The sequence below is a fragment of the Manacus vitellinus genome, unplaced genomic scaffold, assembly GCF_001715985.3.
Source record: "Manacus vitellinus isolate BGI_N305 unplaced genomic scaffold, ASM171598v3 scaffold_18_pilon, whole genome shotgun sequence".
In the NCBI taxonomy this organism is placed as follows: domain Eukaryota; kingdom Metazoa; phylum Chordata; class Aves; order Passeriformes; family Pipridae; genus Manacus; species Manacus vitellinus.
The window spans coordinates 15,280,790-15,295,758 of record NW_021939324.1 but is presented as its reverse complement, the minus strand read 5'-3'; the positions used below and the strand labels follow the sequence as shown (position 1 = coordinate 15,295,758).

General features: G+C 38.9%; 1 protein-coding gene across 2 annotated transcripts in view; it reads left to right on the top strand.

The window, feature by feature from the left end:
• Positions 1-14,457, top strand: part of RAB3C (RAB3C, member RAS oncogene family) — a 118,036-nt gene extending 103,579 nt beyond the window's left edge. For both annotated transcript variants that reach the window (XM_018070485.2, XM_018070486.2), the window contains 2 exons: positions 2,103-2,227; positions 12,734-14,457. In XM_018070485.2, the coding sequence (XP_017925974.1) occupies positions 2,103-2,227; positions 12,734-12,921 (313 nt within the window). In that variant the 3' untranslated portion in view covers positions 12,922-14,457. The remainder of the gene's footprint in view (positions 1-2,102; positions 2,228-12,733) is intronic.
• The last annotated feature ends 512 nt before the right edge of the window (positions 14,458-14,969 follow it).

Sequence of the window (14,969 nt, the reverse complement as noted above, 5' to 3'; positions counted from 1 at the left end):
TCCAATTTCCTGCTGACATAAAGAGGATAAATTGATCCCAACTAATAATTGTTCAACAGTAAGCTCTTTTAGAGTCCTTAATGGACTAACATCCTTTGACATTTTAGCTACTAGTATTTGCAAAATTGCTATGGTGACAAATACAGTTCTATTTTGCTTAACCACTCAGCATGGTTTCAAAAGAACATTTTTGCCAAAGTCAATGCACAGTGCCCTTTTCTCTGAGTAATGGTTCTTTAGTAAAACGTAAATGTACAGGGAAGTGTGACCTGTCTTTGATCACAGTACCTTACAAACACCTACTCAAATTACTATTAAAACAGATTTGGAGTAGCATAGTGTCCACTTACTGAAGAAAAGATGAGGGCAGGTCCAAGGGAACAATCTGTAGCACAAAATGCCTGAGGCTTGCTTCATCTTCCTTTTGGTCATTGTGATGAAGTAAAGCATTCCTAAAGGCAGTGTGATGTCTCCCCTTAAATTCCTCTGCCCAGTAGTGCAAACCCATCAGACATGGCCTAGAGCTGCTTTGACTCATGTAGGGAACCTATGGGCAATGGCATTGGACCTAAGGTCCCAAAGGTAGCTATAGCAGCTTTTGACTGTGTCCATCCCTCTGGTTTTGCAATAAGCAAAGCTAGATGGGAAGATTCAAATAATTTTTTGTCTTTCACTGGAACCAGTTGTCAGACTACATCATAATCTTTTTTGTGCATGTAACAGTTTTCAGACAGGGATCTGAATATGTAGAGACAATAGCTGTGTTATGAGAAGGGGTTGCTAGTAAACTTAGCACCCATGCAGACCAGGTTCCAAAAGATTTAGGTGACAGATTTTTTTAAGATATTTCATCTTTTCTCAAAGAGACTTAAATCCCTGTTACGCCACAGGATTCCCTTCCAGGATGTCCTCTCATAAATGTGTAGTTATAGAAGTTAGTTTCTATTCTAGTTCTGTTTTCGTAAGCACCCTGTAGTGTACAAGGAGAGAGGGATGGGAGGGAGGGAGAGAAGGAGAAAGGGAGGAACAGAGGAAATGGTGTGGGAAGGGGTGGGGGAGAGAGAGATGCTCTCCATCTTTTCTCTCTCTCCATTGATCGTATGGAGACAGATGAGATATTAATATCCTACCAAACACTTGACTTAGAGCCTATAGCCAGATATAGTCACAAGTCCAAGTCAAAGGGTAAGTGCTTAGACTGAGCCTGCTGCATCCTCCATTACTTTCCAGAGCAGGCACTGCTCTGACAGAAGGTGGTAACTAGTAGCATCACGCTTGGCTGAGCTTGGAGCCAGCTGTGGAGCTTTCCTTCCTACAGAGCAGGTCTGAGTATCACTAGGATGGTGGCAGTCAGCAACTGAGAGGTACTCTTGAGTGTGCTCCTAAGTTCCCTATTAGCTGCATCAAATTCAAATTGCAGAAGAGAGCATTTTTAGCGTAAGCTGTTTCACCACCAGCACTCAAGGTCCCACGATGTTTCAAGGCCTCAGATACTCTCATTCAGATGCAGTTATGGTTAAGGCTTTTATAATTTAAATGGAAGTTAAATCAGAGTTCAAACTCAGCTCTTGTCAATGGCTTAATGCACAATGTAAATGTTGCTGCACTTCTGCTAGGTCAAAGACCTGTAGAGGAATGTGATGGAGAGAAATAACAGAAGGAAGAGAGACTGGTTTTGACGTTTTGCTGCTAAATTTACATCCTGATTTTAGAATTTGAAAGATAAGAAATGAACAAGCTGGTGATTTTGTTTCAGAGGTCTGTTTTTGCATTATAAGGTTTGCATTAAATGTGAAAATACTTTTTTAATTGTGTAGGAGAATGTCATTTTTTCTTCATAAAAATATAGGAAGAATGTTGATGGCAGGGAAAATATTTTTTTAACAAGCAAAAGTAAAGCTTGTGTTGATATTATTCATGTAATAATAATACCTGACAGATAATCCTTAGTTTACTTGAAATCCATAATTAAACAGCGTCATGTTACCCTAGTTGTCAAAATCATTTATTGTCTCTTGTCTTGTTGCAATCCTGTTTGAAATTGGTCAGAGGGGAATTTGCTTTGCTTTGACTCTTCTCTCTCTCTCTCTTTTTCTTTTAAGGTCAACTCAAATCAAAACATACTCTTGGGACAATGCCCAGGTTATTTTGGTTGGCAACAAATGTGACATGGAGGATGAACGAGTAATCTTCACTGAGAGGGGCAAACATTTAGCAGAGCAACTTGGTAAGAAAAGACATGACAAAAGCTTTATGATTGCTTGTGAGAATGCACAAATTAATTTAATTAATTGCTACAGTACTTGAAGTGTTCATGACACATTCACTGTAAAGGAATAGTCACACACTGCCTCTCTTTTCTTTCGGCTTATCATTTGTGATATGGAGCAACATTTGTCATGTGTCTGTATATATACAGTATGTTTAGGTAGTTATAGCTAAAGGTAGAAAGGAAAAAAAAATAAGAAAATTCAAATAAAACAACAACAAAAAGAGGAAAGGAGAGATCGAAGAAACAGCTTACTCAAAATGTGAACTAGACCTTTTTGCAAGCTGAGAACATTTGGTTTATGATTACCACTACCAATAATGCAAACCAGAAAGATGCTGATGTCTAACTCCCACTGCTAACACTTCATCTGCTGTACATTTACATACTATTCATAGAAAATATGATCCTCTATTTCATAAAGTCTCCCTCTGGGAGGCAAATGTTATACACAGAGAAAATTACAGAGCTGTGAACAGCTCTATTCTTTCTGTTTCTACCCAACACTGTTATTCTTTTATGCCATGAAATGAAATATTTTTTAAATGACTACCCAGCCTTTTTTGTTCCTTCAGATTTGTTGATCTCTGCAGAGCAAGTTCAGAAGGTGTGCAAATCAAACTCTGGCATCATTGGAGATCAGTTCATGTGCTAGGGTACATGAACTATTGACAAACGTTTGTTATAATTTTTGAAACTGAGTGAGGTAAAAGCTCAGTCTGATCAAAATATGTATAACAAGGATCTCCTTGTCACTATTCCTATATAGATGATTAGATGAAAGGATGCTTTAAGAGTGGATCTAGTCTCATGCTAGTGGTTCTTAACTTACGTATATTCATAGGTCACTAACCTTATTTTTTTAAAAATACTTTTTCTAGTGGTGCAATTGTTTTTCCTGGTAAACAGTTTCATCAGAATAACATATCTTCCTATTGCATCTGTCTAAGTAAGTGTTACATATGCATGAAAGCACTTCTCCAAATCGTACTTTAAAAATTACTATAAATTAATCCTTGAAAGGAGACAGAAAATATTTAACAGCAGGTTAAGTCCAGAAGACTTTGCAACATTTGTGAAGAACTGAGTTTCTAAAACTGTTTGCAACAAAACCATAACAATTACCTTTGCACTTGCTTTAATAGAGGATATTTTTCTTTGAAGAAATACCTGGCATATTATATATATTTCTATAAACTGTTCTTCCCATTTCTAATATTTACAAACTTTACTAAGAGCTAGGAAAATGTATTCAGTGGAGAAAAAATCCCAAAAATACAACTGTATACTCTAACCACAAATTTAGACCAGGCACTAAAATGTCTGACAATAACCATAAATTTACACTATTGAGTTTGAAGAGTTGGGGTTTTTTAACTCACATAATTAATCTGAATTTCTTCTCCTTGAACTATTTTCCTGTAAAAAGTTAATGTAGGGAATTGGTAAGGAATCCCTAGGGTCATGAATTCAGCAAGATTGGAAGGAACTTTGCATGTTGTACAGCCAAGAATCCTCAGCTGTAACAACCAATGCTTGAAAAAGAAGAAAAAGAGTAATGAGATAGATATCAAAACTCGTGTTTCAGGCTTTAGAGCAAAATCCAGCTCCTGGGATTTAAAATTCAATCTTTATGGAAGCAGAGTATCTTCTATTTCCATATTTATGTACTCAGGGGGTTTCCTTTCTCAGGTACACATCCTGTGACTATCTCAAGGGCAGATGATTGTACTGGATAACTTGTGTCTCTGATCTAGTCATTTACTGTAGTCAGACTGCATACACAAATATTTACATGTTTCCTGTACAGCTGCAATCATTTCTTATATCTGCTTAGAGACTGTGGGACGTGGTGGCAGGAAAAGCAGAAGAATGACTTTCCCTTAACTGTAGTAAGGGCCTGGCCTTCTGACTAGTCTGAAGGACACACGTTGAGCCAAACACATGGGACTATCCTGTCTTTCTCTGACAGTGGGTTGATAACATGGCTTATGGGCAAGTTTTAAAAATAACAATATAGATTTTAGTGTCTAGCAAGACAGTTTAAAACTGAGGGCCCTTTGAATGCCATGATCTGCAATCTTGATTGCAGCCACAATTACAAGCAAATACAACTCACGAGTGCTGTACAAAGAATATATTGTGACACCCTCAGTTCTAAAGTGTGATTTTATTTTCAGGGCTAGTTTATTTGAAATCACTGAGAAAATGAATACATGCACATTTTGGGTTGGATTTTCAAAAGATCAAAAAGAGCAATGGGCATTCAATCCTTCAGGGAAACAAGGTGTTCTGTTAAGGACAGCTTTATTGGAAAATTGAGTCTTCATGTGGCTTCTGACCTTTCTGAAAACTGTGGCCTTAAATTTTATTTACCAGGTGTAATCATTTGTTTCTTTAAATTTCAGTGCTGGCTTATTTCTCAAGTGTAACTCAAACAAGTGGTTTAGATCAACCACCAATAGGTCTCATTCCTGGTGGAGGAGGTCTGGCTGAACTAGTCAAGTATCCTGTGGTAGCTCTGAGCACCTTTCTCATGACACTATTCAAAGTTCACTGAATTGAACTTTAAGAACAGTTAAGAATCCAGATCTGACCTTGAAGGAAAATTAACAGAATGCTTATGAGGTCAGAATCTGTCTTGTTTCCATCAAAGATTTTTTTTAAGTTTGTTGATTATGACCTTACACTGGCAATACCACCATGGATCATAGCTACAATCAGTATACTAATTTACCTATGGTAATGACCATAAGTAGGTGTCTTATGCCAACACATAAATTGGCAAACATACAGTGATATTTTCCCAGACTGTAGCAAATTATATTTGTGGGTCTCATGAACCAAATGCAGTACATTTATATTCAATAGCCCTTTCATGATTTTTTTCCCATGGACTTGTACAATGATGTCTTTGAAACCATAAAAAGTCTTGCTATCCACAACATCCTTTAAAAATGCATAGTTTGTCTGTTATCCCCTTCTGCTTTGAATTGGCCCCCGATAGTTTTATTTTATGTTTCTTCACTGTTACATTCTGAAAAGCAGTGAACAACTGTTTTCTGCTACCTGCTCTCTAACACTCTAGGTTTCAGAGAGCTCTGTCATACTCCTTTTTTCCATGCTGAAATTCCCAGAATATATAATTGTTCCACACGCAAAGACCATCTCACACGTTAGTCATTCCTTATCACCCTATTCAGTAATTTTTTGTAAGTGGTACAGCCTTCTGTCTGAAATTAGTTCATGGTTGTTTAACACAATAGCATCATTAAAAGACTAATGTTTGAATGAGATGAAAATAGATGGGTTCAAATAAAGTTGTGTAACTTTACCTCATAGAGAGATCATTCTAAGAAAATACAGAAAAGTGACAAACCGGCCAACAAAGAGAACTAATTAATGTAATGCTAATGCTGACATGGGGATCACAGCAAACACATTCAAAGAAGTTTATTTGCTAATCATTACAAAAAAGGGTATGGAATATAATTCTTATATTGTGTATATTCATGAATGTTTGCTGTAAGCACTACTTGCATTGGCTGTTGAGTGAAATCCCAATATAACTTACATGCTTTAAATCCAAAACACTTACATGCTTTAAAGCATTTTAGTAAAACAGGCTGGGAACTTCTTCAAAATGTACACTTGGCAGTGAATTGGTAGCACAGCTTTTCTGAGATATTAGTCTTGTGCATTTCAGCTGAATTCATACATTCCTAAAAGTTTGGTGTCAATTCTCAGAAGAGAAATAAAAAGAGTGATTCACAAATGGCATAGGTTTCATGGTTCTTCTATTTGTGGTCTGTACGATATATTGCACTTGTTATGGACATTCCGGCAAAGGATTAGCAGGCAGGGTGTACACAGAGCTTTGAATAGAGTCCGAGTAACTGCACATGGAAATGGATAGTCGCATATGAAATTTGAAATACACTTTCTCCATTTATTTCGGACATTCTGCTGTGCATGCAAATTAGGTACGTAAGTTTTTTTGAGTTCTTTGGTTTCTCAGGTGCTTCTGTACAAACTCTTGTTTGCTATCTCTGTGTTACAAATGCTTTCAACAATCAGCAGTTTTAATTGCAAATACTGTGAATACAAAATATCTTGAAGTCCTAGGCCCCTATGGTTGCAAAAGTACAATCCTGCCACAGGTCCAAACTATGCTGATTGAGCTGATGCTGCACAAGGTACTAGGGGAATACTACAGGACCTGCCCCAAATGTCTGACCACCTTTTCTGTAAGATCTTGTTTGTTCTATCCCCCCTTTTTGTCTTAGATTGGCTAAGGCTCTGGGAAACTGAGTTGGTTGGAAGGGAATTCTGGTGATCACCTAGTATGATGACTGACTAAAATATACCCCTGGCTCAGTTTTAAGAGCAGTACCCTTCCCTTCAGATTTTCTGTGCCTCCATATTTCTTATGCTCTGCAACCGAGGATCACCCATGGCGGGGGTCATTCTGCATGTCTGAGCATGACCTGGGGTGCACTTGCATGTTTTCTAAATTTACCCTGGCGTGCTGTCTACCCTAGAGGCCAACAACTGACGTTAGAAAACAAAATGAAGCAGGCCCTTTTGGGTGAGCTCTCACATTCCCTTCTGCAAGGAATGGCAGAAGTCAGCCCTGATACTGCACTCAGGGCACCTGCACAGGGCTCTGAATATTATGTGCCCAGGGTCAGCAGTGACTGCGACTTCAGTGCACCTTCACAGCTTGTTACTCAGAGAGATAGTCATTTTACCCCTCAGATATAAGCACATCTTTTATATTTTGGTGTGCTTTTCCTCTCTCCATCCTTTCTCTTTGCATCTTTTGGGTCATTTCTCCCCTAAAGTCTTCCTTCCTTCCTTCCTTCCTTCCTTCCTTCCTTTCTTCCTTCCTTCCTTCCTTCCTTCCCTTCCTTTCCTTCCTTTCCTTCCTTTCCTTCCCTCCCTTCCTCCCTTCCTCTCTTTCTTTCTCTCTCTCTCTCTTTCTTTCTCTCTTTCTGTCTTTCTTTCCTTCTTTGTTTTTCTTTCTTTCCTTCTTTGTTTTTCTTTCTTTCCTTCTTTGTTTTTCTCTTTCTTTCTTTCTTTCTATCTTTCTTTCTTTCTCTTTCTTTCTTTCTTTCTCTTTCGTCTCTTTCTCCATTTCTTTCCCTCTCTCTCTCTCTTTCTCTCTGTCTCTTTCTCTCTCTCTCTTTCTCTCTCTCTCTCTCTTTTGCTCCTTCTCGTGATTTCCCATGCTTTGAAAATAAATTTCACCAAAAACAAGAAGAAAAATTCTCACTTTAAACCAAAATCATCCTTCCCTGCCTATTTTATTTTCATTTTGTTCTTGGTTCAGATATTTATGTACATAACAGTCATGCTGAGGAGACATCGGAGACCCAATTGAGCAGTGATTAGATTTCTTCAAATTAAACTCATTTAGCACGCCAGTAAGCCTGAAAATGGAGCATTTGTCAGTGTCATGTGCTTATACAGGGTGTAATTCTATGTGATCTAACCCAGCTGCTGAGATGGGGCAGGAACATGACTGGTTTCTGAATCTTGTCAGTGCTGGGGCAAAAGGCAGCAGGTCCCCAGCATCAGGACTGGAATGCACATTCACTTGCCTTGGGGTAGAGCCCTTGGGGGATGATGTGTACTTTAAGCATCTATGGGTACACTGGGGGCACTTGGCAGCTGTGAGTTTAGGCATTGAGCTGAAGGGGCATTTTTAGAGCTGTACATTTGGCATCTAAATCAGGAACCATGGGGGTTGACACATCAGCACACAGCTTGCTAGAGCAGCTAGTTCTGTTTTGCCTCCATGGCTGACTGGAGGCTTTGGTGCACAAGGCAGGGTCACCCACAACTTAGAGAGCATGGACATATGGCTGCATCTAATTTTACATTAAAAATGAAAATAATCAGGTTGTGCAGGAACATGCCTGTTCATACTTGCATCCTTCATTGTTTTTTAGCTCTTTTTAAAGGGCAAATGTTAGTGCCAAAGAGGCAGACTGACAGCACTGACAAACACCAGTCTTCTATTTAGTTACAACACACACAGAGTATTGGCAGAGCAATTAAAGGCTCCTTTTATGTTTTTTAACTGAGAGAAATGTCAGTCTGCCATTCCTTTCACATACTGGGAACTGCATTACAGCAAAGTTACTTAACGACACTGAGAAGCACGTGTTTGCTCAACCAATGTCTCCTATAAACAACCAAAAAAATTCTTTGCCAGAAATCTAATTTATTGCCCAAATGCACTCATTTAAAGTGTATCTGGAAACCGTAATAAAATTAATACAACTGGAATTCATATAAAACCTTCAGTTCTGAAAAGACTAGAAAAAAAGGTGTTTGCTAGAGCATGACTAGTAATCATCCCTCAGGTCTGTCTGTTCTGTCATAGCTGATAGTCCCCCTTTAGCTTCGATTTTGTTAATAAATTTGGGCATCCAAATCCAAAGATTGGATAAATACCTTAGCATTTCTGTTAATAGTCTTTACACTAACTCTATCTAGAATGGTGCTAAAGCACTGCTCTTCACTGACTTAATATTAGCAGAGTCCTGTTTTGGAGCTTAATGCTGTTTCAGTACTTTCCTTAACACAGTCCAGCACTTGGGCTTGTATAGACAGCAGAGCTAATGCTCTGTCTGGTCTACAGAGCAAAGCACAGCATAATCAGATCTGCTGCCGTAGTTGCTCGTGTAGGAGGATACTCTGAAGAACAGCAATGGTCACCATCTACTTTTAGTCCAGTTTCCTAGGAGAGATGACATTTGCAGTCATGCATGTGTGTCTGTCTCTCTTTGTCTAAAAGACATTGACAGTTCTGAGGAAGTGGATATCGGAGCAGAGGAGGAAGGTATTGCAGTTGCCTTGACTGGCAGCCTGCAATGTGAATGTGTCTCAGTTTGAAGAGACTGGAATATTTGCTAAAGAGGATGAGTTATGAGACAAACCAAACTCCTCTTTCTCAGCAACTGTAAATTCAAAATTAAGGGGCTTTAATCGAAGAAGTGCGGAAAAACCAGAAGAAATAACAACCCTTTATTAAAAGATATATGTATGTTGGTAAGAACAGTAACAGTACACACAAAAAACCCCTAGACAATAGTCCTGTACCCAAAAAGTCCCCTTCAAACAAAAGAAAAAGTCTGAATACTTCTCTGTCCTTTAGCGCAGTTCTAATCACGGTTGGCGGGGGCGCTGTTGGGTCACTGGAGGTGCAGAGCCTGCAGTACCCTGTGTTGGCCTGCAGGGGGCCCTGTCGGGCTCTGGGGGGGGTCTGGGGTCACGGGAGAAACCGAAAAGAGAATGGGGACCCTTCCCCCAGTGGAAGAAAAGGGAAAGGAAAGCAGTCCACCCCCACGGAACTCACTGTTGTCCTCAGATGACGCTGTCTCAAGGCTCCTCCTTTTTCTCCCAGTGAGCACAGAGCTCTCCGAGGAAAACACAGCAGGTCCGAACTGGAGACAAAGACAGCTACCCTGTCTCCATCCCAGAGAGAGAACCCAGAAACTGACTTCTCCCGCCCAAGAGCCAGGCCAGCTACCCAAAAAATCCCAAACTTCTCCACCCCACACTCCAGCCTTCAATGGGCCATTAGCTAGGAATTTGGCTTTGCCAGATCTTTTGTAAAGTTAATTGACCCCCTTCCCCTTCCCATTCAAACTCCGTTTTTCTTACAGTGGAGCAGGGGAAGGAAAAGTTCCCTCCTGGGATTTATAGCCTATAACAGAATGCAAATCTTATTAGATACTATTCATAGTAGGCAAGAAGGTAAGTGCCTGCCAGTGCCCCCTGCTGAACTGCTCGCAGGATGCAAATCCAAGAAAATAAAGCCTTATTAACTCCTCTCCTTTATACACTATGACACTGTTAAATTATTCATTCCCATGAGTACCTAGACTTTGCCTTTTATATATCACTGTTACAAAGGGAGCAGTTTCCTGCAGCCATTTCTTGCTCTGTTGTTGCAGTCTTCTACTACTCCTCCTCACAATACTGGAGTGAAATAGGCACTAAGATTGAAGAGCAGCACTCAGGATCACGGTTCAAGCTTGTCTTCATGGAATGATAGTTATTGCAGGAACACACCCTTGAGGACATCTGTAAAACATAACATAACATTGAGAGTGGTAAATGAAATTGTCTTGGTTGTGAACAAACACTCTGAAATCAAAATGTCTTCCTGATCAACTGGTGAAACATTAACATATCTCTTGTCTGTGTTGTCTGTGGAATTGCACTTAAAATTTGCTATCTAGTGTGTCCTTTTGATGTCACATTTTCTTAGGAAGATGAGACGGTGCAGAATGTTCTAGCCTTTGCATATGACTGCTTTCTAGGCTTTTTGCTTCCTTATGTTATAAAAGCAAACATAAACCGGGTGTTAATGAGCAGTCATGAAGGAGCCTCTGCAGAACCAGCACAAGTGTGAGGCAGAGAGGGAACAAAGTCAGTTATTCTGGGTGTTTGTATGCTTCACAGAAGCTATCTAAACTGCTCTGTGTGCATTATAGATCACTAGGTGAGCAACAGCAAGGGAAAGAGTCAGCAAGGGAAAACTGAATTAAACACAAAAAATGCATTTAAATTAGAATATCCTGATGCATGTTCCACACGCTTTGTACAGATGTTCAGACAACACTCTGATGTTTTGGATTTTCTTAGTTTCAGCTCTGTTCTGCACTACCTACCTACTTGCCTCTTGAGCTTTGTCATGTCTTTGCAATAATCTGCTGTACCTAGTCTCATCCACATCAGCAGTACTGATCATCACAGGTGGTGGGAACATGGTGTTCTTTGAGCTACGCTTCTCTAAGTGTCACCAGATAGTTGCCTCACTTTGCAGTTATACTCACATGGAAAATCTCTTCTCTCCATCAATAATGAGCAGAGGAAAAAAATCCTGAAGAAAATATCAAAAGCTATAGAACTGAGGCCTCATACACAGGGATTTTAGAAGTTTAGGATGTCTAAGCACTGTTAGTAATAATAAATGCAAGATGAGTCAGGAGGGAAGGAGAGGTCATGGGAAAAAAGGTCTGCAAAATATTCCATAACAAAATGAAAACAACCAAAATTCAGGTGTTTATTACAGGCACACTCCACTAGGAAAAATGCTCTATGTCTCTTAGGAACTTTTCCACAGACAGTGTTTCAGTTAAGCAAACAAACAAAAAGAACCAATCAAATTTATAGGGAAGTTTTGTATAAGTTAATTTCCAAGGCTGTCCAAAATTCCCACCTGTACAGTTCCTGTAAAGAATAGTGTTTCCTTTGTTGTGGAGGCAGCTGGGAGTTTAGCCACCCTCTCACAGGTCAGTGCATGGTCTATTCTGTGCAGCAGAGTCTAGCTGGGAAGTTCCAGGCAATTAATGTCTAAGGTGATGGAATACCATCATAGTCTGATAACCAGCTACACTACTACTATGATTGCAATTTCTTTCTTATATCAAAATTATATCTAAAATTTCATAGAAATCACCATGCTGTATTGTCTGTTTTTATTTTCTTTGAATAAATTAGTTTGTGCTAATTGTACCCTTTATTTGACTTGGAGAATGCCTCTAAAGTTTTTTATGATGTCCTTAATGCAAAACATCTTCACCATGACAGTGGACCTGTTTTCTCAATCCTATGCATGTTACAGTGTTTCCCAAAGTGGGTCTCCTCTCTTCTTTGTGACTCTTTTCCTTTCTCTTTCTGCTTTTCTCTGTCCAGATCTCTTACCTAGCTATGATATTTGACCATTTCATGATCATCTCATGTGCCAGTTATTGTCTTCTTAACTATAAAAACTGCTTCACTTATAAATGTCCTTAAGATTTATTCTTCCTATCGTCTTCTCCAAGGCTGGACTCAAACTGGACCCAAAGCCACCAAAATTCTCCATGAGAATGTGGGTGCCATTTCTCAGGCATCCTCTCATTGTCACTAAACCCTTCTGCCCCAAGCATTCATGTCTAACCTTAGCAAATATCAAATTGCAAAAATTTTTCCTTGTCTTGCTCGTTTTTCACCTGTACTTTTCCAAATGTAGTTTTCTATTTTGGCACCAGCTTGATAACACCATGAAAGTGGCTGTTTCCAGCTGAATAATGCTCCGAGGAACATAATAGTTAGAGATGGAGCAGCAGATTATTCCTTCCCAATGGCTGCATATATAGGGTGTTTCTAAAATAATACATTCAAAACGGTATAAATTTTTAGATTAGAATGTTTTAAAGTAGAGTTTGACTGAGGGAATATATTCGGAACAGTCCTGACTTTATCTGGCTTTATATAAAGCAAATAGCAAATAGTGTATTTAATCTGATTGTGTTAAAATTTTAATTGCTCTTATTGTATATGTCCTTTCACATGTTTCCTTTCTGAGTGTCTCTCAACTCTTCCTTGGCCAAGAGAAGTTTGTATATTTGTTGGAGAAACTGAAATATGCATAGAACATAAATGTGTTGTTTATTTTCTTAGGGTTTGAATTTTTTGAAACAAGTGCCAAGGAAAACATTAATGTCAAGCAGACATTTGAGCGACTTGTGGATATCATCTGTGACAAAATGTCAGAAAGTCTGGAGATGAATCCCACCATTGCTGCCAGCAACCAGAATACACGGCTAAAGGACACCCCTGCTCCACAGCAGCCCAACTGCAGCTGTTAATGCAGCTATCAGCAAAGGCTCCAGTGTGTTCCATTGCCAACAGAGTTTTTCAGAGTGTTTATTAATAGTCTATATGCCTTTATTTATACTGTCTTATTAATTTATTTGGGAGAACAGTCTTATTTTATGTCAGCAGCAGTTTGAATATGCATATGGAGATGGAGCAATTCTTAATCTGAAAGGATGATCCATATTTTAGAATCTAACTTTTGCATGCAGCCTGGCTATTAATTTCTCTTTTCCTTTTAGTGTTTTACATAACAATTACTTCAGCTGGTGCCATGTCCTCAGACCACAGTTGTCTAGAATTGTCTCTCACTTCATCACTTTCAAGTTATCTAATGAAATCCATAGGGTAGTGACCAGGGAGTTTTAGAATAAGCCTCCCGATGCCACTTATATATTCTCCTGACTGAAAATGAATTTAGAAGTATGCTTGTAGTGAGACAATCCCTCATTCTGTCCAGGTCATTTGTATAAGGGACACTTCCTGTAGCACATTACCTTGGCAAATCTACACTCAATATGTTACACATCCTGGCTGACTGGAAACTGCAGAAGTTATAAAGAAGTTAGTTCCTGGACCCAAAGCCACCAAAATTCTCTGTGAATTTCCAGTTGGACGGTAATCAGTCCAGACCCTCAGAGATAATAGGTACTTTATCCTGTCTGGATAGCTAGTGTGTTTACTTTTCCATAGGAGCTGCATGTCTATCTAATAACTTTCTGAAACTAGGCTTAATTTCTCATTCCATCATTATGGAGATCCCAGTCTTACCTACCCCAATAGTGGAGGGCTGGTTAACTCTTTCCATTTCTGTGTGTGAGATATTAACCACAAAGTTCTATATTATCCCTGACAGAGCCAAATCCATTGTGCTTGGTTGTTCATAGCCAAGAATTTCCTTATCATGTTGCTGTCAAACCTCCATGCTTTGATTTTCAGGAATTTAATCTCCCGTTCAGTCACTGAGACAGCCACCACTGGCTACAAACACCTGTATTTTACTTAGACCTATTGCAGAAGTGCTGATGGTGTCAGTGAACTGAAGTTTGACCTCATTTTTTCCATCTATTTTGGCAAGAGAATTGGAATTTTTAAAAGTGTAGGAGTAATAAAAAATTGTCAAGAACATTTCTAGTCTTAGGCTGAATACATTAATAAGATGAGCAGAAGGCTGTGAAGATAGCAGAATAAAGTACACAAATTATTTTTAATAAAGTGTTAAAATAGTCATATTTCACAGTTTTTACTCCTTTAAGTAATTGCTTACATCTGTGTCCCGGAGTACTTTGTACAACTGCATTACTTGCATTACAATGACATTTTTTAACTAAACAGCATAATTGAAGAAGCATTGACTATTTTATTATTCCAGTTAGACAGAATTTAGTACAAGGCTGACATTTCTTAAACCGTCTGCAGTGGGAAAATGAAAACATATAAAAAAACCCAGAAGTAACACATGGTACTTGAAATGGCTCACAACTGTAAAGAAATCCCTCTACACACTTTACGTCATTTGAAGGTAATTTATGTAATTTATGTAACTTATGTAATTTATGTAATTTTTGTAACTCCTGATACACAACTGATTAAATAATCTACATACACTTTGACAGAGTAAAAATTCCTCCCAAACAAGGCATATAGACACATGTAAAATGGGCATGCCATGAGGGTGCCTACATTGGCTGCATAACTTGAATGAGTAAAAGTTCTTTGTTCAGTCTGGGGTTTTAAACCTGTTAGCTAGTTTACTTAAGCACTTTTTTCCTAGTAGACTTGGAGACCATGAAGAGAAAGCACTGTCCTCTTTAGGGCCAATGAGCAGTCAAGTGGAAGAGGCATGTGCTATCCAAACCACAGTCCTGTCTCTCTCTGGGGTGCTGCTTTTCCCTCTTTCCTCTAAGGCAATGTGTTGCTAACTGTCCTGAGAGACTTTCATTAGGACCTCTTTACCCACTAGGTACCAGCTGATTTGAAAAAAAGGAAACAATGCAAAGTTGAGGAAGCTTAGTTTGAAACAGTAGGCAGTCTTCTGTGC